The sequence below is a fragment of the Heterocephalus glaber genome, unplaced genomic scaffold, assembly GCF_053883595.1.
Source record: "Heterocephalus glaber isolate CG9 unplaced genomic scaffold, H.glaber_assembly_v1.0 deba00001504, whole genome shotgun sequence".
Lineage (NCBI taxonomy): Eukaryota > Metazoa > Chordata > Mammalia > Rodentia > Bathyergidae > Heterocephalus > Heterocephalus glaber.
The window spans coordinates 19316747-19341409 of NW_028258324.1; the positions used below are offsets into that span (position 1 = coordinate 19316747).

General features: G+C 34.4%; 1 protein-coding gene across 3 annotated transcripts in view; it reads left to right on the forward strand.

Annotated features, from left to right (window-relative positions):
- Window positions 1–24663, forward strand: part of U2surp (U2 snRNP associated SURP domain containing) — a 48021-nt gene that overhangs the window by 205 nt on the left and 23153 nt on the right. Inside the window, exons 2-14 of one of the 3 annotated variants that reach the window (XM_004834389.3) lie at window positions 8325–8369; window positions 9890–10021; window positions 12322–12420; window positions 14665–14779; window positions 15216–15349; window positions 16964–17031; window positions 18084–18178; window positions 18261–18296; window positions 18380–18462; window positions 19649–19814; window positions 19993–20204; window positions 21121–21164; window positions 24197–24301. In XM_004834389.3, the coding sequence (XP_004834446.1) occupies window positions 8325–8369; window positions 9890–10021; window positions 12322–12420; window positions 14665–14779; window positions 15216–15349; window positions 16964–17031; window positions 18084–18178; window positions 18261–18296; window positions 18380–18462; window positions 19649–19814; window positions 19993–20204; window positions 21121–21164; window positions 24197–24301 (1334 nt within the window). Of the gene's footprint in view, window positions 1–8324; window positions 8370–9889; window positions 10022–12321; window positions 12421–14664; window positions 14780–15215; window positions 15350–16963; window positions 17032–18083; window positions 18179–18260; window positions 18297–18379; window positions 18463–19648; window positions 19815–19992; window positions 20205–21120; window positions 21165–24196; window positions 24302–24663 lie in introns of those variants that run through there. The other 2 variants (XM_004834390.3, XM_021252703.2) reach the window with 2 other exon arrangements.

Sequence of the window (24663 nt, forward strand, 5' to 3'; positions counted from 1 at the left end):
GAGGCCCGCAGACGCATCTGGCCTACAAGAGGTGGTTGGGCTGGGTATCTGAGTTCTGGTCGCAACAGTAGGCCTGGGCCCTGCCGCATCGTGGTGCGCAGGTTGAGAGGCCTGGTATCTCCCTCAGTCCCAGCCTGGATTCTTCCCGAGACTGGCGTGCCCAGGGGGTGGTGGCTTGAGTAGTTTGGCCCTTTCTTGGCATTGAGGTGAAATCGGAACTTCACATTGAGGTAGGAAGCCATGAAATCGCACCCTTGTATCCTGTGCTGAGGCCAGAGGCCACCGGACAGCACCCGTGAGAGGCGGGAATCGCTTCCCGGTGCTTCAGTGCCTGTTTCTTTTTTTCTTGGTTCTTTGGTTTTGTTTCTCACTCGCTTCGAGTCTCCTTCACCCCCTTCAGGGACCAAATAACCCCTAGGGTCGCAAGTTTATGGTGGGAAGGCTAATAGTGGAAGGACGCCGGGTGGGAAGTGCAGAGGCGGGAGCAACTGCTCTGCACTGTTGCGTCGCCAAGGTTAATGTTACAGTCTGCACGTGGCGTTTACCTTCAGCAAGCGAAAAACGAGTACCTTTTTTTGTTGTGTTTTTTGAGACAGGGTCTTGCCATGTAGTTCAGCCTGGCCTTGAACTCACACTTGTAGCCCGGGCTGGCCTCGAACTCTGGGCCATCCTCCTTGCTTGCCGAGTTCTGGGATTAAAGGCGTGCGCCACCACGCCCGGCTATGAAAAATGAGTACTTTTTGAGGGCCACAGATTAAGGGTCTCTGCCTCTATGTGGTGTGTTCCAGTGAAGGGAGAATTATCTGTAGACCTGGAAGGGTACCCAAGATAAATTGCATTTGAGTTTACAGGGAACGGAGTGCACGACTTGTGATACCAAGGAGCTGTGGAAGTATAGCCTTAGTAAAATTGTGGTTAGTGTCATCTTGGGCGGGTCAGGTAACTTTTTGTTTGTTTGCTTTGAGTTTCTCATTTGGAACTCAATATTAAAAGTAATAAGTATTGCCATGAAGTAGTTGTTTACTGCTTCTTGATGCGGATACAAGAAGATGTGTAACAACACTTAAAGGTTCTAGGGACATAAAAATGTAGGATTATAAGTCAGTTATAAGAAAATGAAATTTAGGTAAAAGGGAAGAATCGTGTATTTGCTCCTTGTTCTGAGAAATGCAATAACCCATTTTGTACTTGGTTTCTCAATTTCTAAAAAAGCTGAATATTTATGCCATTTGGTGAATGATGTACACCAAATACTTAGTTTGTAATTAGTAATGGCCTCCTTACCAGACATCCTTTAGTTAAGTTAAACTCTGGTAAGGGGCCAGTTTGGGTGCTTTATATCAAACTTTTACTCCCTGTGAGTTTCCTTCCTCCCTAGTACGTTTCTCCTCCTCTCCTTTGGGGTGGGGAGGTTAATAGGTGGGTAGCTCACCCTGCCCATTCTTCTCTTTTACACACACATGACAAAAACAGCTCTATATAGTGTTAGGGAACTATGTATTACTAATGCTAGCCATATATATAAATATAGCCACAGTAATTCATGATCTTTGTTTCTTAATGTCTTAAGTGTCCCTCTTTCTGTGTTCAGGGTTTCTAAAACAGTACTTCTCTTGGTTATGAATTTGTGGTCGTTCCTGACAAATGATTGGCTTTTCTGTTATTAAATCTTCCAGTTTATATTGCTTTCCATTATCACCTGTTGATATGTTTAACAGAATATATTTGGACTCAAAAGTATTTAGTCTTTATTTCCCAATTAATATGGAAACTATAATGTAGTGGAAAGGTTGTGGATTTTGATAATGAGCAAGAGATTTGGATTTATATCTTGATTTTATAATTAATATTAAGGCAGATTGCTTAAACTCTTGAGCCTCAATTTTATTTGTACTATAGATATAATCTCTTCTTTTTACAGGGTTGATAAAACATGGAGTTAATGCTTATAACATGCATAATCTTCCCTTTTTTGTTCACTTCTCCTTTTATGTTCTTAGAGGAAATAAAAAGTATTTGATTTTCAAAATGTCAGGATAACTGTTAATCCTGAAAGTTGGAATCTTAAGCCATGAGCTCTCATGTGACTGCCTAAATAGCATTTTATTTGTACCTCGTCAGAATTTATTAGAGAAAGTATAAGGGCTAGCACTGCAATATTCAGAATTTCTGGCCTTTCATCTCTTTGTTTTGATTTCCCTCTGGAAAGAGCAGATAAATCACTTATCTTACCCAATACAGATAGAGTGAACAGATACTTTCTCAAGCTCCTTCAGCTTTGGTAGTAAAGTTTTCATTGATATGGATTGGAATACTTATTAATCATATTTCTAGACATCGAGAAAAATGTTAATTTAAAAATGTTCAGTTTACAGAATTTTTACAGTTAGTAATGGCAAAATTGTTAACATCTAATTGTCAAATAAAGAGTTTAAATAAGGTAGCCTATAGAGTTCCTTCCAGCTTTAAAATTACATTTTATTTATAGTCAAATGACTTACCTATATGTGTAATTGTCACTTATGAAGACACACTCATGCCATTTTATTTTCTGTGTTATTTCAGTATACTTTTCAATTTAAAGCTTGGCAGATGTAGAATTTAGTAACTATTTTAGAAGTGAAGTTTTCCTGCACATTTTATTGATGTTTATCTTTAGATTAAAATATTGCCTTGATAGGGGAGGGATTTTGGTGCCATATTATACCTTTGATTTTGCAGCATGTGAGAGCTTGAGCCTATACTTGTTAGCTTGTAAAATTGTTAAACATAGTTCTGTAGAATTTATTTTATAAAAACTAATGTTATTTTGACTTTAGGAGTTGTTTTGTTTGCATGCTCATCTAAATGAGAGTATTAAGAAAATCTGGTATTTTCTTTTCCTTCTGTTTCTCCTGTGCTGGTAATATTGCTAATAGAATGGAATTGTGTGCCCTGCTGTTTCACTTTGTGACAGTGCCTATTTTTTTTGTTATACCATCAAAAATTGAGTTAGAAAGGTGAATAGATAAAAGAGGAAATAATACTGGCTTCCTTGGACATCCAGTGTTGAATTGCTTTGGGACCTGTCTTCATGGCTTTTGCTTAATAACAAAAAGTATCACTCTTAAACAATTAGGTAGAATGAGGATCTCTTTAAGGCTTTTAGTCTTTAAATATTTATTACTTCCAGTACTTTCCAGTCCTTCTAATACTTAAATACTGTGTTTATTACTTTTTGTGGTATCTGAGGATTTAAATATGAAAAACTCCAAACAAAACACAAACCTTAAAAATTAGGTTCTTCATAGCTTGCTAATTTTATATTGAGTCTTTGTTATGGTATGGTTGTAATTTTTCTCTTAAAATATAGGGTGCATAGATTTTTGGTTTAAGGTGGTTGTATTTTAGGGTGGAAGGTGGAAATAGAGACTTCTGTTTTCTTGATTGGTGCTTTTTAGAAACTTAAGTCTGCAGCACTGGTACTGGTATATGATTGTTGATATGGTTTAAAAAATTTGTCTTACTGTACAGAATTGATTGTTTTCTGAAAGTCCAGGTTTTATTTTGATTCATCTTCCTGAAACTTATTTTCCTTAGAAAATAAACATAAGAAAGATAGACTTTTGCCTTTGTGGCAAATGAGAGATCATCTGGTATACATATTAAAAACTCCTGGCTTTTAACTTTTTTTTTATGAAGAGCATAGTTTTTGAAATAAAAACTTGTTACATAATTTTAAAGCAAGGTATTAATATTACAATTATTTGCCTCTTATGGTATTTTAAGTGGTTTTAACATTTGCCATTTATTAGCTATTTTGCTGAAGTAACTTTCTTTTTTGGTGCTGGGGTTTAAACCCAGGGCCTTCCATGTGGCAAATATGTGCTCTATCACTGAGTTATACCCTCAGCCCTGAAATAACTTCTTTTGAAAACAAGATACATTTGCCAGTAACACTTGAGACTGTTGGTAATGTTAGACGTCTCTTCCTTGAGGAGCTAATTTTTTAAAAAACTAATTTCTTCCTCAGTTTAAATACAAAATAGATTTGTTATTTGTATTGTACATAGTGCATATCTTTTTTTTTTCATAGTGCATGTCTTAATGCTTTTATAAAATTTTTTGAGATGTGGAAATTTTTGTTTGGCTAGGATAATGTTATTAAGCTGTGTAGCTGCTGCTTGTTAATGAGTGGACAGCATAGTGTGTTCACAGTGTGCAGTATAATTTTGTTTGGTGGGTACTTGTTTGAACAGGTTAAGTCAGCAAGTATATTTTGACTCTTAATAGATTTTGTGCTTAATGTCATAGAAACATTAAATAAGACCATACCCACTTTGGGGGAGCATGCTACCTTGAAGGAAGTCAAAACACACGTTAGTACAAGGCAGAGCTATCAGAAGTATCTAAGGAAGTGACACTAGTTTGAATGAAGATTGGCAGGAGGAAGCTTTCAGAGCATAGAGGAATATGATTGGCTCTTTTGTGTGTGAGCAGAGTTTTAAAAGGTATAGAATGGAGCATGAAAAAGGAGATGGGTGAGGTAAAGAATTAAATTGCTGAGAAATGGATTGGTAAATGGTCTGGTTTAGCCAGTGCAAGAGGACACTTGCATGGGGAGTAAAAGAAGCAAAGACTGGAACATTGGGGTGCTGAGAAATAAAATTTGAGAGCCATGAGAAATTTAAGACAGAAAAGGCCTTTAGGAATGCTATTCCAGAGGAATATACACTATTGGATGGATTTGAGGATTAGCACCACCAGTTAGGTTATTACTGGCACATACTGAAGGTTGCTTCAAAAATCTCACCTTATCCTCTCCTGGAACGTTTTCCCTAACAACCCTTCTTCCTCTGCCCAATTAAGATTTGCCTGCCTTCTGTACTCCTGTGGCGAAACTACATTGTTTTACTTGCCTTTTAAAATTTATTAGCTCTTAAAGGCAGAAGCTATGTCTTATTTTATGTTATATCTCTAATCAAGGCACTACATTGGACTAATAGGTGCCCAGTAAATGGTTAAAGAAAAAGATCTGAACCATAAATGGTTCTTCAGAAAGGATAAGAAGGGTACTCATGGAAGAGCTGAAATGAATTGGACTAGCTCTTTATTGGAGATAAGTAAGACGTCCAGGATGACCCTGTTATAATGCTGCTGCTGGCTAACATGCATTGAGCAATTACTGAGTTATCTAGTTCTAAGTGTTTCATTTATATTTTCCTGTTAGAATAATCCTGAGACAGGTACTATTCACCTTTACATATGAAAAAACTAGGCCCTACAGTGAGAAAGCCAGTGAGTGTTATAACCAGGCAGTCTGATTACAGAGCTTGTACTCTTAACATTTTGATATTTCTAGATTATAAGTGATTGAGAGTTACTATCCGGTGTCAGGAATAAGAAGGGTAAGAGGAGAAACTAGTTGGAAAAGAATTTTGGGTAAGTGACACTTAAGGAGCTTGCAAACATTCAAGTGAAGATGTCCAGGAGACTGAGAATGGATTGAAACTCAAGAGATGACCAAGATTGAAGGTCAAGAATTGGAAGTCATCTTAGTACAATAAAGGTGTTAATATGCTTCCTGTGGGAAAAATTCTTAAACTTGTGGAGATGAAAATTAATGCTCTTAGAGGATGAAAGGAGAAAGAATATATGTAGGAGACAGGGAATGGCTAGGCAGTATGGTGGTGGTGGAAGAAAGTTGCTATAGATAGCTTGCTAATTTGAAAACTCAGGTGTGGGACTTTCATTTGAAGTTAAATAGGAGCAAGAAAAAAAATACTAGTTTTAATTTTCGCCCAGGAGGATAAAGGGCCATAAGGTCTAGTGTACTTGTCTTTACTTTTATCCTGTTAGAAGCCATCAGAATTATAGTTTATTCTTTTGGATTTTTCTTGCTATCTTTCCCCGTATCTGTACTATCTGCTTTCTCTGCCCTGAGATAACTCCTGTCTGCTGCTTTTTTACCTCAGATTTCCCTTCCTTCGTCTGTCTTTCCATTTCTTGCTTTTGAGTCTTTTCATTTGGCTGAGGAACTGTCCTGTAGACTTCAGATCTTTAATTAAGTATCAGTTTGTATTTTTCAGGTAAGGAAAACAACCCAAGACAAATAATACAGTTCATTTCATGGTTATGGAGAGAAGAAGGCTCAGTCTCTGTGGTGTTAGATTTACTGTTTACCTCAACTACTTTTGAAGTCAGTCAGTCATTCAAAAGTCTTATTAATTGCTATTTGTATCTTTCTGTTAATCTGAAGTCTAAAAAAGTTTCATTCTGAATGCTGTGTAGCTACAGCTGCATACCAGTGATCAATGTCTGGTCTCAATCTTTCCATAAAGTTTGTGTTTTCTTTGCAATCATTGTATTTCTTAAATTAGTTTCTAGGTATTTTCCTGTATTTTTCTTGCTGTTATGATTAGGATTTTTGTTAAGTAGCAGGTTAATACTGGTATTTTGGGAAGCAGTTGATTTTTTTGTTAAGTTCATTCAGCTTGTTGATTGAAATTTCATTTGTAAAAGTGAACAGTTATTATCTTGGATTTTCTAATTTTTAGATGACTGCAAATGTGTGCATTTCAGGTTGTGTTTCAAAGTGTATTTCACAAAGTTAAGTTTCAATGTAAAAACATTTCTTCTGTGCTTTTAATAAGAAAGGCTGCCTGGGACCATACATGTCTCAAAAAAAACCCCGCAAAGAATTAGGTATGATGGCACACACCTGTAAATCCCAGCACAGCACTCTGGGGAGGCTGAAGCAGGATTGCAGCGAGTTCGGCCTAGGCTACATAGTGAGTTTAAGACCAGCCTGGACTACATAGAGTCTGTCTCGAAACAAACAAAAACAAAACAAGAAGAAAGGATGGCTGAGAGAAGAAAATGAATAGAGGCTGCAATAAAAGAGTTGAGGGCAGGAAAAAAAGAAAGAATAAAGATGGGCAGCCCCATGGGCTAGTTTTTGTCTAGGGCCACAGTGGAGTTTAGAGGAGTTGGTCAGCTGTTTTTAGCATTACGTTGGGACAAGATAAAGCAATACTGTGTGGACCCATGTGGCTCTTCCTATATTTGCTTTCTTCTAAAGCATACAAATCTTTGATTTTTCTCTAACACTTTAACATCTTGTGTTTTTTTTTAAATCTAGAACTGGAAGGTAGGGGTCTTGAGATATTTGTGATCTCAAGATTTTTGATTTCACTTTTAATACTTAAATTAAACAATACCTGCAAAAATAAAAACAACTCAGTGACAAATTCTGAGTCTCTTAAGATTTTCAGAAAGATACAGCACATTATTTCATTAATAATCTTGTAGCTCAGCGTCTTTGTCCCTAGATGTATAAAGAAAAAACAAATTATTTTATGCCATGTGTAATCTGTAAGGTAAGATTCTAATAGTTGACATTGTTGGGAAGTGCCATTATTTGAAGACTAAACTTCCCTGACTGAACTCTTTTTTTTTTTTGGTACTGAGGATCGAACTCGGGACCTTGCACTTGTGAGGCATGTGGTGGCACCACTGAGCTAAATCCCCGGCCTCTGACTGAACTCTTCTAATTCAGCTTGTGGTATTTTAAGATAGAAGCAGTTGTCTTACAAGTTTCAAATAGTGGCTTATTTGGGGAATTTTATAATAGTTTTTTTCCTTTTCTTGAACTATATTTGTAGTATAACTTGTACCTTTTACTAGGTATTGTGTATGTGTTTTCTTGCTGTTAGAATCCACATTTTTTTCCCCCAGTGGTGGGGATTGATCCCAGGAGCCAGGGTGTGCAGCATGCTAGACAAATGCTGTACCAAAGTGAGTTGCATTCCCAGCCTGAGGGTCCACTTTATGTGGCTTTGGGTGATTGGAGAAGGGGAGGGATGTTTCCTTTTTTTTTTTTTGTACTGAGGATCGAACTCAGGACCTTGTGCTTGTCAGGCAGGCGCCATGCCACTGAGCTAAATCCCCACCCTGGGAGGGATGTTTCTTTGTTTTGTACCAAGAAGTTCCTGCCCTGGCAGTGTTGTGGCAGTAAATAGTCTTATGACTTGGGAAGAGCTTTTGTACATAAATTCTGTTGTAAAAATAGTGGTTATGTTCCCAGTCTATACTGTAAAAAGGTAACTATGTCTCAGATATATTTCATTAGCATTTATATTATTTTTAGGAATATGCATTGACTTGTGCATTTACTTTGGATCCTGGCCTTTTTATGTTAGAAATTGCACTTGTTTAGTTTTATTAGCTGAGAAGAAATTTCTAAAAGTTGGAAGATTAGATTTATATAATAGAAATATTTTTAGTTAAATAAGATTTTTCCTAATCTTTGAAATGTTGACTTTTATTATTTCTAATATTTGCAGACCAGATCATCAGATGTTCATTCATCTGGATCTTCAGATGCACATGTAAGTATAAATGACAACCTTTGTTTTTAATAAAAATTTAACTTTCTTTGTATATATCCCTATGCCTGTGCTTTTGTGTAATACATAGATAGTTATATATTTCCTTTTTATTGTACTGAAAAATTCTGTACACGTAGAAGTGTGTACTTATACATTGACCATAGAATTGCATTATACATACACTTTTCTCATTGCACATAACACTTATTGAAATCTTTGCAAGTCATTTGACAGAACTCTAATCCATTTTTTCTAATGGTATCATAATGTTTCACAGTGGAGAAGTAAGTTACTTGTTAAGCTATGACTGTTGGGGGGCTGTGTATACTTTCTGTTTAAAGCTTTTAGATGTTTTGATTTTATTTGTTTTTTGAGACAGGGTCTTACTATGTAGTTTAGGCTGACTTTGACCTCACTATGTAGCGTAGGCTGGCCTTGAACTCCCAGTGATCCTCCTACCTCAGCCTCCTGGGTGCTGGGATTGTAGGCATGTGCTTCCACTCCTGATTGCTTTTAGATTTTTTTTTTTTTTTGGTACTGAGGATCAAACTCTGGTCCTTGTGCTTGCAAGGCAAGCGGCGGCACCACTGAGCTAAATCCCCGGCCCACTTATAGATATTTTTTAATATTGCAGTAAATACTCCTCTTCATGTTACTGTAGCAGTGTTCAAAGTGTGGTATAGAGACCACTATGGTTTGTTGAGAATCTTTCAGGGATTCTCTAAATTCAAAACTATTTTGTTATAATACTAAGGAGTGTTTTGTCTTTCTCACTGTGTAGACATTTGCATTGATAGTGAAAAAAAAAAAGCAATCAGTTGGTAACCCATTGGCACCTTAGGATAATCAAGGAGGTGACGCCAAAATGTACTGGTGGTCATTGTATTCTTCCCCACCAGGCACAGTAAAAAAAATGCTTGTTTTCACTGAAGAATATTTTTGGTGAAGCAGTAAAAATTATAGTCTTGACTTGTGTGTATTTTTATAATACTCTGTGTGATGAAGTAAGAAGCACATAGAAGGTACATTGTGCTTACCAAAATGTGATTGTTTAAACAAAACCAGCTGCTTTTTTTTTTTTTTTTCCATGGAATACCATTTTTACTTAAACTGACATACAAACTATGATTAATCAGACTTGGGTATTTTGTACTTTTTTGGAAATGAAGAAAAGAACCTGCTACTTCAAGAGAAACTCCTACCAGTATTGTCTTGGAGCTGTCAAGTACGCTTAAAATTTTTGCAGACTTTCTCCGTTTTAAGGACTTTGCTGGTGGTATCAGTGGGGATATTATGGAATATGGTATTTTAAGGGCTACAATGAAATTTGTCAATGTTTGAGTACGTGGATTATTTTTTTTTTTTTTTGGTACCAGAGATTGAACTCAGGTCCTTGCGCTTGCGTAGCAGGTGTTGAAGCCACTGAGCTAAATCCCTTGCGAGTACGTGGATTATTTCTAGTTTTCAGTACTGTATGTGTGACTTTTTAAAAGCTGTTTTTTTTTTTATTCTTGCTAAAGATGGATGCATCTGGACCTTCAGATAGTGATATGCCAAGTCGGACAAGACCTAAGAGCCCAAGAAAACATAATTACAGGAATGAAAGTGCCCGTGAAAACCTTTGTGATTCTCCTCATCAGAATCTTTCAAGAGTGAGTATTGGTAAAGATATGAAAGGAGATATGAAAGGAGAGCTAATGATCTTGATCTGTCTTTAATTTTACTTAAAAACAAAGGGGCTATTTAATTATTTACTCATTCAGTCAATTTTTGGCAAAGGAGTATTTTATATGTAAAGTAGTTATGGTCAGATTTATCTTTCCTTTCTTATTTATTGAACCAAATGCCCAGTACCAGTCCCTGGAAATATGCATATGATTAAAGAATTCCTGTCTTTGAGAGGGCGAATGGACTCAGCCTGGGAAGCCGACGGAGCAGGTGCTGCTCACTGTGTTCAGTGCAGTGCCTGGTCAGTCAGCAAAGAGAAGGAGCTTTTTCACTTCTAGATCTGCACAGCGTTCTTGGGCTCTAATTCTAAACCTATTCTAAATAATTTTTGTCATACTAAATTTGGGAAATACAACAAAAATAGTCATTACCAGTGAATAATAACCACTGATTACACATTTTTAAATTCTTGTTTAATATATCTAAGCATAAATACATTTTGAGATTCATTTCATAGGAACACTTTTTTTGGTATCGGGGATCGAACTCAGGACCTTGCACTTGCAAGGCAGGTGTGGCACCACTTAGCTAAACCCCAGCCCAGGAACACATTTTAAAATTCCTATTTTCAGTTCTAATATTTTTTCATTTCTGCAAAAACTGTATAAGCAAACTTCATGATGGATAATTCTGTTATTACTTTCAGTAAACACTCCATGAGCCATAAAATTTCATTTTTTATTGAATTTTTACATAAGTTTGCCTTTCGTTTAAATTTTTGAAGTTGATTCAAAGACATTAAATGGTTATAAAATATTTTTCTGTCTATTTACAGAGAAAAATTTTATTTTGAATCTATTCTTGAAATCCATTATTGGCTTTTGGGTTATAAATTGCTTTATTTTTCTCAAAGGGGTTTTTAATATAACTTTAAAATAGTTCGCATGAATGATACTCATTCTGCATTTTCCAAGGACAAGCCTGTTTAATAACTAGTGAAATGATAAACTTTATTTTGTGATTTGTTAACTTTTCATTTCAGAAGGGGAGAAACCTTCAGGTTTTGATATTTTAGGCTATGCTTAATAAATCAATCTACCTTTTAAGGTGATTAATCAAATGAATAACTGATTGAAAAATGAGAGGTCTACAGGGTATTTAGTCCATATTTCAGAAGGAAGTTGCTTTTAAAATTATATTAGTAAAGAGTGTTTAAACATTTTCCTATATAGATTGGATATCCCTTACTCAGAGTGCTTGGGACCAGAAGTATTTTAGATTTCAGGTTTTACATTTGCGACTATTTGCATATTCATGAGTTATCTTGGGAATGGTACCCAAGTCTAAACATAGAATTCATTTATGTTCAATACATGTTTTATACCCATATCTTATGGGCAATTTTATACTGTATTTTTTAGTGCACCTGCATTTTGACTGCAGCCTATCACAGAGGTCTGGTTCCTGTGGAAATTTCCACTTGTAGCATCATTTTTTTTTAAGCATCATGTTGATGCTTAGAAAGTTTCAGATTTTGGATTTTCAGATTAGGAATATTCAGTGTGTGTTCAAAATTAACATATAGTTTTACTTGAACTGAAATCTGAAATACTGTTTGTGATACAGCAAAGAAAATGAAATTGTATTTATAAATAAGTACTATTGATAAAGAGTGAGGTAATTTATTAAAATTATAAAAGGATATGATTTATATAGTACCTGTAATGGGGGTTATAGATAGCAGATACCTGGACCATGGAAATAATGCTTCTTTATATTTAAGAATGTTTTCTATCATTGCTACTTTTTCCCAGAAATGTCTGTTTTCCCTCTTCAATTGCTTTTATTCTTGGTCTAAGCTTTGTTGTCTGAATCTGTTTTGTTTTTAGTTATTGACCTTGAGCTAGTAAATAAAAACATTCTTTAATGAATAGATACATACTTTGGTCCCAAGGCAGGTACCTGATGCTTGAGTAACCCCAGCCTTACTTTATGGTGAAATTTTAAATTTTTAACTTTTTTATTATTTATTTGAGACAGTCTTGCACAGTTCAGGCTGGCCTTGAACTATGTTTTCTAGGCTGGCCTCAAACCCCTGGCAGTCTTCCTTCCTCAGCCTTCCGAGTGTTGGGACTACAGGCATACACACTACCAAGCCTGGCTGACAGTGAAATTTTGAAATAGTAAACTATTCTGAAGACTTGGTTATTGTTGAGATGTATTAAGTTTATAGATGCTGTTAAGAATTTGTAAGTAAAGACATACTTTTTATTTCTTTGGATAGCCTCTTCTGGAAAACAAACTTAAAGCATTCAGTATTGGAAAAATGAGTACAGCTAAGCGAACTTTAAGTAAAAAGGAACAAGAGGAATTAAAGAAAAAGGTAATGTTTAAAATGTATTTCGAGTTATCCTTGGAAATGAAATGTGTCTAAGGGAGCAGTAAATATATGGGCAGTAGAGCATTATTTCCTTAAGATTTTTGACCTCTGGGTGTTCTCAACTCCATTTCAAGTCCAATTTATCACATGAGGTGTAATTTGAAGAGTCTAGCTTTTATTCCTTTGCTCTCTGACCTGTTTCCTCTTTTTTATGTAACAATTTTGGTTATTTTCTGTATTTTTTTGTATAAGCAAGAGAAAATGTGTATTCATATATTGTACCCACTTCCTTAAGGTGAATGATAGAGTGCTATGTATAGTGTACTTTTCCCCACATCATATTTTTAATTTAATGTTGTATTTCAGAGATTATTTCTGATATGGAAATAGTCCATATTATTATTTTCATTTTGAAGCTGTATGCAATGGTTCAATCATCTAAAATCCTATTGTGAGTATTTGGCATTTTGGTCTTTTGCCATTACAGATTACACTGTTATGGTAGTGTTAGGCTGTGTGTGTGTGTGTGTGTTCGTATGCGTTTGTCAGTACTGGGTATTGAACCTAGGGCCTTCACACTGAACTACATCCTTAATCATTTTTTATTTTGAGTCAAAGTCTTGCTGAGCTCAAACTTGAGATCCTTGTGCTCCAGACTCTTGGAATGCTGGGATCACTGGTGTGCACCACCTTGCATGTTTTTTGTTTTTTCTTTTCTTTGCTAATGAACCTTTGGTATATATTCCTAGAAGTGAGATTACTTGGCTGAATGATAAATGCATAAAAGTAGTTGTTTTTGTCATATTGTCAAATTGTTTTCTATAGGGACAGGGACATTTTGATCCTTGTCAATAATGTATGAGTAGTTGTTTCCCCATATTCTTGTTTTTTGGGTTTTTTTTTTGGTACCTGGGTTTGAACTCAGGACCTTGTGGTTGCGAGGCACTGAGCTAAATCCCTGGCCCCCCATAGTCTTGTTAATAGAGAATGTTATTGAAGGAATTTTGCCAATCTACTACATGAAATGTAGTTTCTGGCTGTAGTTTTAAGTTTGCATTTCTTTTATCATGTGTAAAGTTGAGCGGTTTTTCTTGTTGTTTCTTTAAACTGGCAGTCTCTACACTTTTTATTTTTTTCTCGTAAGTTATTAACACTATTTGTAATACTGTGCAAGTTGCGACCCCACCCCCATTTATTGATTTCTTTTTCTTTTGTAAAAGGTAGTCTCATATAATTAGATTTGTCAGTCTTTTCCTATGATTTCTGATTTTTTAGTCTGTTTTTTCCCACCCCTACCATATAAAGAAATGTCCTCATATTTTATTCTAGTACTTATGTTTTCATTTTAAAGAAAATAAAACCTGATTCATTTGTAGTTTATCCTGATACATGAAGAATTGATTCATCTTTATCTTTTTTTGAATAGCCAGTTATCTTGACATCATTTATTAAAAAGTCGATGTATTTCTCACTGGTTTGAGTTGTTCCTTTTATTGAATGGTGAATTTCCACATGTTTGTTGGGTTTATTTCTTTTGCTTTCTGTTATGTCCCGTTGGTCTTTTTATTAATACGTGGGGGTTTTTTATGGTACCAGGAATTGAACTCGGGACTTTGCACTTGCGAGGCAGGCAGTGGAACCACTGAGCTAAATCCCTTGCTCATTAATACATGTTTTAGGGACACTTAGAGTATCTGTAATTGAACATGTCACGGTTCTTACTATGTTTGAGGAGTTGCTGTTTTTTGACTTCTGATACTCATAACTTTGGTACCTTGTAAAACAAGTTATATTCACCAAATTAAGCCATCATGGCTTGGAAACTTCATAAACATTAATAGCATAATATCCTTCCATACACTCTTACATTGTGGCTCTCGAATGGTCTGTAAACAAATTTACTTGTTAACAGGTTTTTTCTGGTTCTGCAAATTGCTGTTAAAGGAGCAAGGCTTTGTTTAGTTATTGAGTTAATTGATGTATATTGTCTACCAAGGGTTAAAGATCTTTTTTTTTCAGACAGGGTCTCACTTTGTAGTTCAGGCTGGCCTTGAACTCGCAGCAATCTGCCTGCCTCAGCCTCTTGAGTGCTAAGATTACAGGGATGTGCTAACATGTCTGGCTAGATATACTTACTAGAACTGCTATCTTGGGAAAGGAGAGATTTCATCTGTCCTATTCCTTAATGAATTTAACCCTGTATTACAGTAGTAATTTTTATATTATATCATCTTGTTATGTATTTAGGAAGATGAAAAGGCAGCTGCTGAGATTTATGAGGAATTTCTTGCTGCTTTTGAAGGAAGTGACGGTAATAAAGTAAAAACTTTTGTGCGAGGAGGTGTTGTTAATGCAGCTAAAGGTAAGTGAATATTACAGTCTTTGAATAAACTCTTAAGTCTTGATTGAATGACTAAAAGTAAATAATTATGGAAGAAGTTTGATTGCTTTTGAATTTCACATTTCCTTTCTGTCGGCACTCTGGTGGTTATATTAATTAGCAAAATATATAGTGAAATGTGGATTAATGAGGTAATTGAAGTCAGGTAATTAAGAAAATATTTAGTATCTTTCACGTTTGAGGACAGCTGTGCACTTAGCAAAAATTTTAATGTATCAGTTTTGCTATCAAGTGAATAAATTAGTATTTTGAGGGTAAGGTGGTACTTGAATTTAATTTCATTCTTGTCAAAGTGATAAGTAATATTAAAGGCATATTAATTATCGTGTATTTTAAAATAGTAAAGAGAATCAAATAAGGTGAAATTAGTTTTGCATCTTAGAATTTTGAATTTCAGAAGAACATGAAACAGATGAAAAAAGAGGTAAAATCTATAAGCCATCTTCAAGATTTGCAGATCAAAAAAATCCTCCAAATCAGTCATCCAATGAAAGACCACCATCTCTTCTGGTGATAGAAACCAAAAAACCCGTAAGTCATACTTAAGTAATGATATTTTTGTTTAAAGATGACACTACCAATGATACTTCCACAGTAAGCAAGATTTTTGGATTTTTTTGTTTGTTTTTAATTTTTTGGAAGTAGATGTTGAGTTCTGCTGCTTTCTAAACTAGTAATTCACAGAGATAGATAATAAATTAGAGTGGAGTAGATAGATGATAATTCTTTTTTGATCATTTGTTGTTATACTCACATTTCATATATTGCAAGTCAGAAGTATCCTATATTTTGTGTATTAATGTAAAATATTTAATAGGATCATGTTTTAAGCAATTCTGAACTGAGGTATTTAAGTTATTAGCAATGTGTAGTGTATGTTTCCCAGGACAGTTTGGAACTTTTTGAGAATGATTGTAGAAGCTAGTGACTACCTTAAGTATTTTCAGTGGTAGAAAAATTTTTATTCTTGGAGGGTGGGTTTTTTTATGGGAGGTGGTAGATGGATGTGGGTTGTGTCATTTGGAGCCACATTTGGTGAATAATTATTGAACAGTGAGACTGATTTTTCTTGTGTGACTTTTAAAAATAGCTCTGAAAGCAGTTAAACAATAGCTTTTTGCAGATACAATTCACAAACCATAGAATTTTAGTACATGTGCTGCTGAAGTGAGCATCACATACCATAAAATTTACCCTTTTAATGTGTACAGTTAGCTGCAGCATTCACAGTTGTTCAGCAACCACCAATCTAAGCACTATTGAACCTTCAGAACATTTTGGCACCCCATATCGAAACCGTATACCCATTATCTTTCAACTCCATTTCCCTCATACCCTTGGCTCTTGGCAACAACTAATTTATACTTTATCCCTTTGATTTTCCTGTTCTGGATAGTTCATACAGATGGAATTATGCAATGTGTGTTACTTTATGTCTGGCTTTTTTACTTAGCATGTGGCATGTATCAGCAGTTCAGCCCCTTTTTTTGTTGTCAAATATTCCATTTTATGATATACCATATATTACTTTGCCATTCATTACTTGATGGGTGTTTGGGGTGTTTCTATTTTTCACCCATTATGAAAAATGCTGCTATAAACATTTGTGCATGGGCTTTTGTATGGACATAGGTTTTCAATTCTTTTAGAAATAAGTACCATGAGTGGAATTTTTGAGTCACATAGTAATTCTGTTTAACCTTTGAGAACTTACCAAATTGTTTTATCATCCCAGTAAATAAAGGTTTCCATAAATAAATAATAAATAATAAATAAATAAAGGTTTCCATTTTCCCACATTTTTATCAACACTTGTTAAAATAATTTTAGGCATCTTAGAGTGTGAAGATGTGGTTTTGATATCTATTTGCTTAATGATGTTGAATATCTTTTCATGTGTTTACTGTTCATTTGTAATCTTTATTCAGTCTGTTTTAATTGGGTTGTCTTTTTATCGTTGAATTTTAAGAGTACTTTATGTCTTCTGGAGTCAAGTTTCTTATTGGCTATATGATTTGTAAATTTTTTCTCCCACTCTGCCTTGATTTTACCCTTTCTTAATTGAGGCACGAAAGTTTTAAATTATAATTAAAAATATTGTTTATTCTTCTTATGTTTGAACTATACTTGTCATATCCTTTATAGCCATTGAAGAAAGGGGAGAAAGAAAAGAAAAAAAGCAATTTAGAACTCTTCAAAGAAGAATTGAAACAGTAAGTTTTATAGTATGGAGAACTATCATAGGTATATTGAGCTGATACTCAGAGATGTAGGTATGAAGAGTATAGTATTCAGGTTAGTTACTATTAACTAGCTTGCCATGAGGTTATTTTAGATATTATATTGATGGAGTGTTTGAAAATGAATCAGCATTTAGTCTAGCACGTAGGTTACTTAGAGTATGTGGATTCAAGTCAATGACTTATTTAATGTCTGCAGTCTTTGTAGTGGAAGCAGTGTGTGATGTGATTGAAAAACACAATAACAGTTTAAATTTTAAGTTGTATTACAGTAAAAGACACATTGCCATTAATCCCCCTCAAAATATACCCTCCTCATTTCCGACACCCTTATCCCATCATTCTTGCTGAATTCTTTCTGAAGCAGTTCTGGGAGGTCCTCTTTTGTGGGTATCTTTAGTTGCATTGTTGTGGCTGCCTTGATGTTCTGAATTGAGTGAGAAGTTTACCTTTCATGGTCATTTTTACTTTAGGAAAGAGCCAGAAATTGCATAGTACCATATTGGTGAATAAGGTGGATGAGTACACACTATAATGTTTTTAGAAGCTTGCCTTTTCATTGGATGGTACTTAGCAACAACATTTGTGTATTTTTTATTATACCTTGAAAAATACTCCTGAAAGTAGACTTCCAGAACTACTTCAGAAAGTGGCAAGAATGACGGGATAAATGTGTTTGATGTGTGCATGTGTGGGGTTAATGGCATTGTGTCTTTTACTATAATAATTTTTAAAAAATGTAAACATACTGGGGGTAGAGGTAAGGGTAATCAGATTTAATGTGAAACAACAAATTTGGCAGTTTTAATGTTGAATTTCCTCTACCTTAAAAAATGGGCTTTGGTGTGTGCTGCTAGTATGATAAAAATTTGCTTATGGCTCTGTCGTAACAGGGCTGCTCAAATTTTGTTTCTCATTACCAATATTTCAAGTTATTTGAAGACGGTATTTAAGTGAGCTCTGGTCTTACTAAATGTAAACAGCAATATGTGGCTCATTTTTAGTTACTGTAAATATTTCAACAGAATTCAAGAAGAGCGTGATGAGAGACATAAAACAAAAGGCAGGTTAAGTCGATTTGAGCCTCCTCAGTCAGATTCTGATGGTCAGCGTCGTTCTAGTAAGTGACATTTATTTTAATGTGTATATTTGTGATTGATTATTTCAAAAACTAAGAATTATTTTCTTTTCTCCCTTTTAAGTGGATGCACCTTCAAGAAGAAATAGATCATCCGGTGGTAAAAGTTTCTTGCTCTTCAATTAATAAATTTTTCACTTTGTACTTTGCCAGGTTATAATTTTTTTTTTCTTTTTGCTGTAGTTCTTGATGATTATGCACCTGGCTCACATGATGTAGGAGATCCAAGTACTACTAATTTATACCTTGGAAACATTAATCCACAGGTAATATTAATAAAGTAAAATGAATGTTGGCCCATATGCTTTTGAATAGAACTAGGTAGTCTTTAAAATCATAAACTTGGGACTTAATAGGTATGGCCCAAATTGTTTTGCTACAGATTATGTTTACCTTGTCTCTTCCTCCAGTAACTAGACTGTATTCTGAATTTGAAATGTTTTGCCAGGTGCTGATTTTATTGTTTATCAATCAGGGTATAACCAATAATGAGTAATACTCTTTTCAAACTATCTTCTTCTGATGCATAGCTTCCTTCCTTATGGAATTCCTTAATTTTCTCCTTGTACCAGTGAACTAGTATTTGTACTTTTGTCTTTTATATTTTAATTATTTTTTCCACTTCAGTATTATCAACTATGTTACGGGGGATATAGTGATTATACAGAATATTGTTTTTTAAAATTATAGGTACAAACACTTTGACCTTATTGCATATTTACATTTTATTTTCTCTTGATCACACTGGAAATTGGGTACTAGAAAGGGAAAAGGTGATTTTTCTTTCCTCATCAACAAATATTTCCTCCTTAAATGTGCCAGTGATGACTGCCTGGAAAACTTTCTCCTTAAATGAGCCAGCCTTGGCTGCCTGGAAAATGTTGCTTAAATGGACCTTGAGAGCTTGTTTGGAGGTTCTAGCAAGGGAGTACAGCTATTTGTATATCCTTGACAGAGGAAATGGTCCTCTATGGGGTGGTTGTCCTCTTCGACCGAGCACGCAGCTTCGAGAAGGACACACATGGAGCGGTGAAGGAGGAAGAGGACACCTGCCTTGCCAGCCAGATCAGCTGAATCAACCCTGGCAATTAATGGGTCACCCTCACATCCTGCTTAAAAGGCTAGACAAAGCATCTCTATAGAACCACTTATTTAGAAACCAGGGTCTTGAAACAGGAAGAAGGGAGTTAAAGTGTTCTTTTGAGTTTTACAGCCACCCAGACTCCCCATCCTGGCATCTTATATTTTAAGTAAAACAGAATTTTTCTTATAAGAAATACTTGTGAATGCCCCAGGAGGGCCAGGATTTTCTACAGAGTTCTTAGTACTTGGAATTTATAAAAGCAATATGTTGCTTTTCATTTTTTAAAAACTACTTAGCTTTCTGTTGCATAGAAGTTTTTTTTTTTTTTGTCTTTTATTTCATGTCAAAAAACTCATGCATTGTTGTAGATGAATGAAGAAATGCTGTGCCAAGAATTTGGAAGATTTGGGCCATTGGCTAGTGTGAAAATTATGTGGCCTAGAACTGATGAAGAAAGAGCAAGAGAGAGAAATTGTGGCTTTGTGGCCTTTATGAATAGGCGAGATGCTGAAAGAGCTTTAAAAAATTTAAATGGTAAGAAAAATTTTATTGTCCATTATTAAATTTAGACCTTTTTTTTTTTGGCTCACAAGAATATTTATAAACCTCTGGTGAGGAATTGGACTCAAAATAGATTAAAAATGAATTTAATGAAAACCACCAGAAATATGTTATTTTCATTTGAGACTAACGTGACCTTTTTTTCTTGTAGGAAAAATGATTATGTCTTTTGAAATGAAGTTAGGTTGGGGTAAAGCCGTACCGATTCCGCCACATCCAATATACATTCCTCCTTCTATGATGGAACATACGCTCCCTCCACCTCCATCCGGACTGCCTTTTAATGCGCAGCCTAGAGAGCGGTTAAAAAACCCCAATGCTCCCATGTTACCACCACCTAAAAACAAGGAGGATTTTGAGAAGGTAATTTAAAAAATGTACATAGGGCCGCATCTAATTTGTAAATACTAAATCTGTGGTAGTATTTCTTTTCAACAATTTTATAAAAAATGTGTGTGTAATTCTGTTTGGCAACTCTTATATAAGTAGATGTGTTCCCTGCCTTAGCCCATGGAAACCCTTTATGGAAATACTAGGTCATATTTTTATTTGTGGCTACCATTCTTTTTTTGACCACTTGTTAAATTTTTTTTTCTTTTGTCCAGTGTTGTATTCAGGTTTGCTTAAGTGTAGTATCTCAGTTTATTTTGTTCTGAAAAGTGGTAGTTTGTATCTGGTTTAGTGACTTTTCAGTTAGACCACCTAAATAGTTAAATTGTTTGGATCGCAACTAGCTAATTTAGTTTTCAGAGCCTGAGGTATTACAATATTTGATAAGAGCATATGTGGTATTTAAAAAAGCAAGTAATCTAGTAAATGCAAAGGGTGAGTATTCTTTTTATTAAATAAAACCAACTTAATTTTGAGTTATAAGAATTTGTTGGTTCTATTATGAATTACACTTAAAATGACAGGGCTGGTTTTAAAGGCTTGGGAACAAAGTAGCAAACTGTATGGTCAGAGGCAAACAGCTAATTATTTCACAAATTAAAATCTTTATCTGATAATTTTCAGTGTAGTACCTATTTCAGTGCATTGATGTGCATTCTGGCAGGAATGTTCTGATTCTTTGCATTTGGTGAACATTTATTGTTCACTGAACACATCCATTTGCATTTATGTAATTGCTTAGTGTATAATTACTTCAAATGCAGTGATTGCCTGCAAAACTTGTGATTAGATGTGTAGTATTTTCAATGCATATGTATATTTTTGCTTGTTACTTGTTAACAATACTCACATATTCTATGTTTATTATCTGATGTGACTTCATATACAGACTCTGTCGCAAGCCATAGTCAAAGTGGTTATCCCAACAGAAAGGTACATGTTTTTCTTTATTATTACTGATCTAAATATAGACAATATCCCCTTCTGAATTAAAAAAAAAAATGGTGTTGAGGAAAAGGTAATATCTTGACTGAGCAATGGTTCCTTCCCAGTACTTTTTGGGGGGATATGTGAAATTTAACTGATTTTAGTATACTTTGCAATTTTATGTCATTATCTTTTCTGTTTTTATTGTTAATGTAGGGAATTTTTATAGCTTCAGTGGTTAGAATGTTTAATAGAGTTAATGTGGAGTTGTTGGTATAATAATGGTTTATGATGAAAAAATAGACATTTTAAATAAAAAGTGTACCTTAAATTTTAGATAATGCTGTAATTTGATCTAATCTGTCCCCCACCCCTGGTTTCTGAACTGTCCACATTTAATACACAACCTTGGTTTGAGTTCTTACTGAAGGGAGTTTTGATTTTAAGAACAAATTCCCATTTTCATGAACCCTGGACATACTAGAAACTTTTTTTTATGATTACAGAGGTGTTTGGAATTCTTTTATTTTTCTTTCTGTTTCTTTTTCAACATACTGTTAATGCAGAAGAATTCACGCTCTAGGTATGCTCTTGCTCAGTCAAGCTAAGCCTTTTCCCAAACACAGGAACACAACACTGGTTGAATAATAAATGAACACAAAAGGATACCAAAATTCTCTTTGACATTGGCCTTGGTGAGCAACACCAGCTGAACTGTCTGCGGCAGCGGGGGACCAGGAAAACATCATGGGATGGATTGGGAAAGTATACAGTTTTTGACCAGACATTGGTACGATCGACTCCAATAAATGTGGTTTTATTATAGCTTGAGAGACAATTTTTTTTTTTTGTTGTTGTTGTGGTTGCCCAGAATAAGATAATTACCATTTAAAAATAAAATAATGCACTCTAAAATATATCATCTTTTTGTACTACACTGTTTTATTCTGATAGAAAAGTCACCATTTTTTTAACTAAGAAAATTACACAATCTTTAAAGAGTGTGATTACAATTCTTTAATAATCTTGAATGCAAGTTAGCAACAACTAATTGTCAGATTTTGATTTTAAATAATCATAAAGCATTTAAAAACTTAAACTTTTAATTTTGTAAAAATAGATTTTATAAGTTACAAGCCTGTTTAAAACTATAGTGTTATTTTTTTTCCCACTGATAAAGCATTCACAGGAAAGTATTTTTGTAGCATACAAAACACACAAATACAGTAGTAGCTTTATACGTGGCTCAGATTATTTCTGAACAAAATTTTGAGTATACATTTTGCTGAAAAGTCTTGACAGGCCATTAGAATGAATCCTTTGATTTTAAACTTGCTAAACCATTTTGCATGTATCTTTTAATACTAAAGTCAAGTTGCTTTTGACTTAATTCACACAAGTTTCTGGGTGTATAGCATTTGTCCACCTAGTAAATAGTCTTCTGATATCAGACTTTAATTTGGCTCATACTAATGGGAATTTTAGAATTCAACCTTACCTTTACACTGTCATGCTTTCTTGAAAGTAATGTCATTAACTCAGGATGGTGAGAATACATTCTCATTTGGATACCAAGAACTGCACATTTGCAGAGCAATTAATATTTCTGTGAGGGAAAAATAATTTTTAAATTTAAAATTATGTTGTTTTAACAAATTGAATTAATAGTTTAAAATGTATAGCTTCCCCTTTGTAAAGACTTAAACCTTCATATAATTTTTGACCTCCTTTATAATTAAATTTTTTCCACTTTGTAGAGATTTTAGTGTCTGCTTAAGCAGGTTTATTTGAAAACTGGGAGAAAATAATTATAATCAACGTAAGATTATTTTACTTTTAGTTATTCTGAAGCAGGGCATTATAGAGCCAAAAAGTCTTACTCTATATCTATATTTATATAGTAGCTATTAATATGAGTTTAGTTTGAGCTGGGAATGCAAAGATGCAGTTTAGTGTATGCCTTATACCAAGAGCCAATATCCTTTTGCTTTTTTCAATTGTTACTTGCTGATTCTGTATGCTAGAGGACTGGTGAAATGAGAAATCAAAAGCAGCTTGTAAGCAGACTGAGTCATTTTTGCCTGACAAATCCACACTCAATGTCTGAAATTGTGTTTTGAGTCTTACTAGAGAATTTAGCATCAAATTTTTAAAAATTAACTTTCTGTGAATTGAACCAGTAGAATGGCTGTAACTAAAAAGTTATTCACATACATTCTTTTTGGGGCTTAAATACCGAAAAATAATTGTTATGAAAAAATGAGAAGGGCATCTCACCATGTCCTCCATTTTGGAATACTTTGGAAAGAGTAGGATTCCGTTTATTTAAGCTTTGGCAATACAATTTCTTCAATGATCCATAATATATAGGCAGAATTATATATGTCATGAATTGTAAACTGGTTTGAAGTGTGTTCCAAAGGGATGTTGCCTCATTAAAGGTCAGATTTAATAAAAACTCCATCTAGTATATGTGTACCAGAAAGGCACAGGAATTGGATGGATTTTTTTTTTTAATTAAATCAGGCCTTAAATCTGTTAAGTGTTTTGTGTTTTCATAAATTATAGTCATGGTTATAAATTTTCAGTACTACTACAAAAGTACTTGGATTAGAAATATTTTCTCTTGAAATTGAGATAGTGTGTAAATATTTAGATGGGTATATGCAAGCTCTTAAGTTACTGATTTTATATATTTACAGCTTTCTATTTAGTTGTGATTCATAATTTGATGTTTTGCATTTGGAAAATTTAAGTGGCATTTAGTAAATTAAATCTTTATTACTATGAGGCTATGTTTTCATTTCCCACCCTCCCTTCTTCACCTTCCCTTTCCTCCCACTCCCCTACCCTCATGATCCCACTCCCTCTTAATGCAGAAGGTGTTAACATATGCTCCAGGTTATTTTTTTGGTATTAAATTCTATATTAGTCAGCAGAATAATCTTTTTCTGCACAATTATAGTAATTTAGGTCCAGTGTAGTTTTATGTAGTGGTAGGTCTGAATCCATTTTCTTTAACTGTGTTGTTGTTGTAGGAATTTGCTCGCCCTGATACATCGAATGATAGAGTTTGTTGTACGTGAAGGGCCGATGTTTGAAGCTATGATTATGAACAGAGAAATCAACAATCCTATGTTCAGGTGTGCATTTTAAAAAATTATGGTAATGTTCCGAAACCATTTTTAATGTACAGTTCAATGGCAGTAAGTAAATTTACATTGTCGTGTAACTATTACTACAACCATCCTATCTTGAGAACTTTTTTAATCTTCAAAATTGAAGCTCTCTATCAATTAAACCGGAACTCCCTACCCTGAGCCCTTCACAACTACTGCTGAACTTGTTGTCTATATCATATAGATATATAGTGGAATCATATATTTGTCCTTTTGTGACTAGCTTATTTTACTTACCAAAAGTCTTCATTCCATGTTGGAGCTATACACCAGAATTTCCTTCCTTTTTAAGGGTGAATAATATTCCATTGTATGTATATATCATA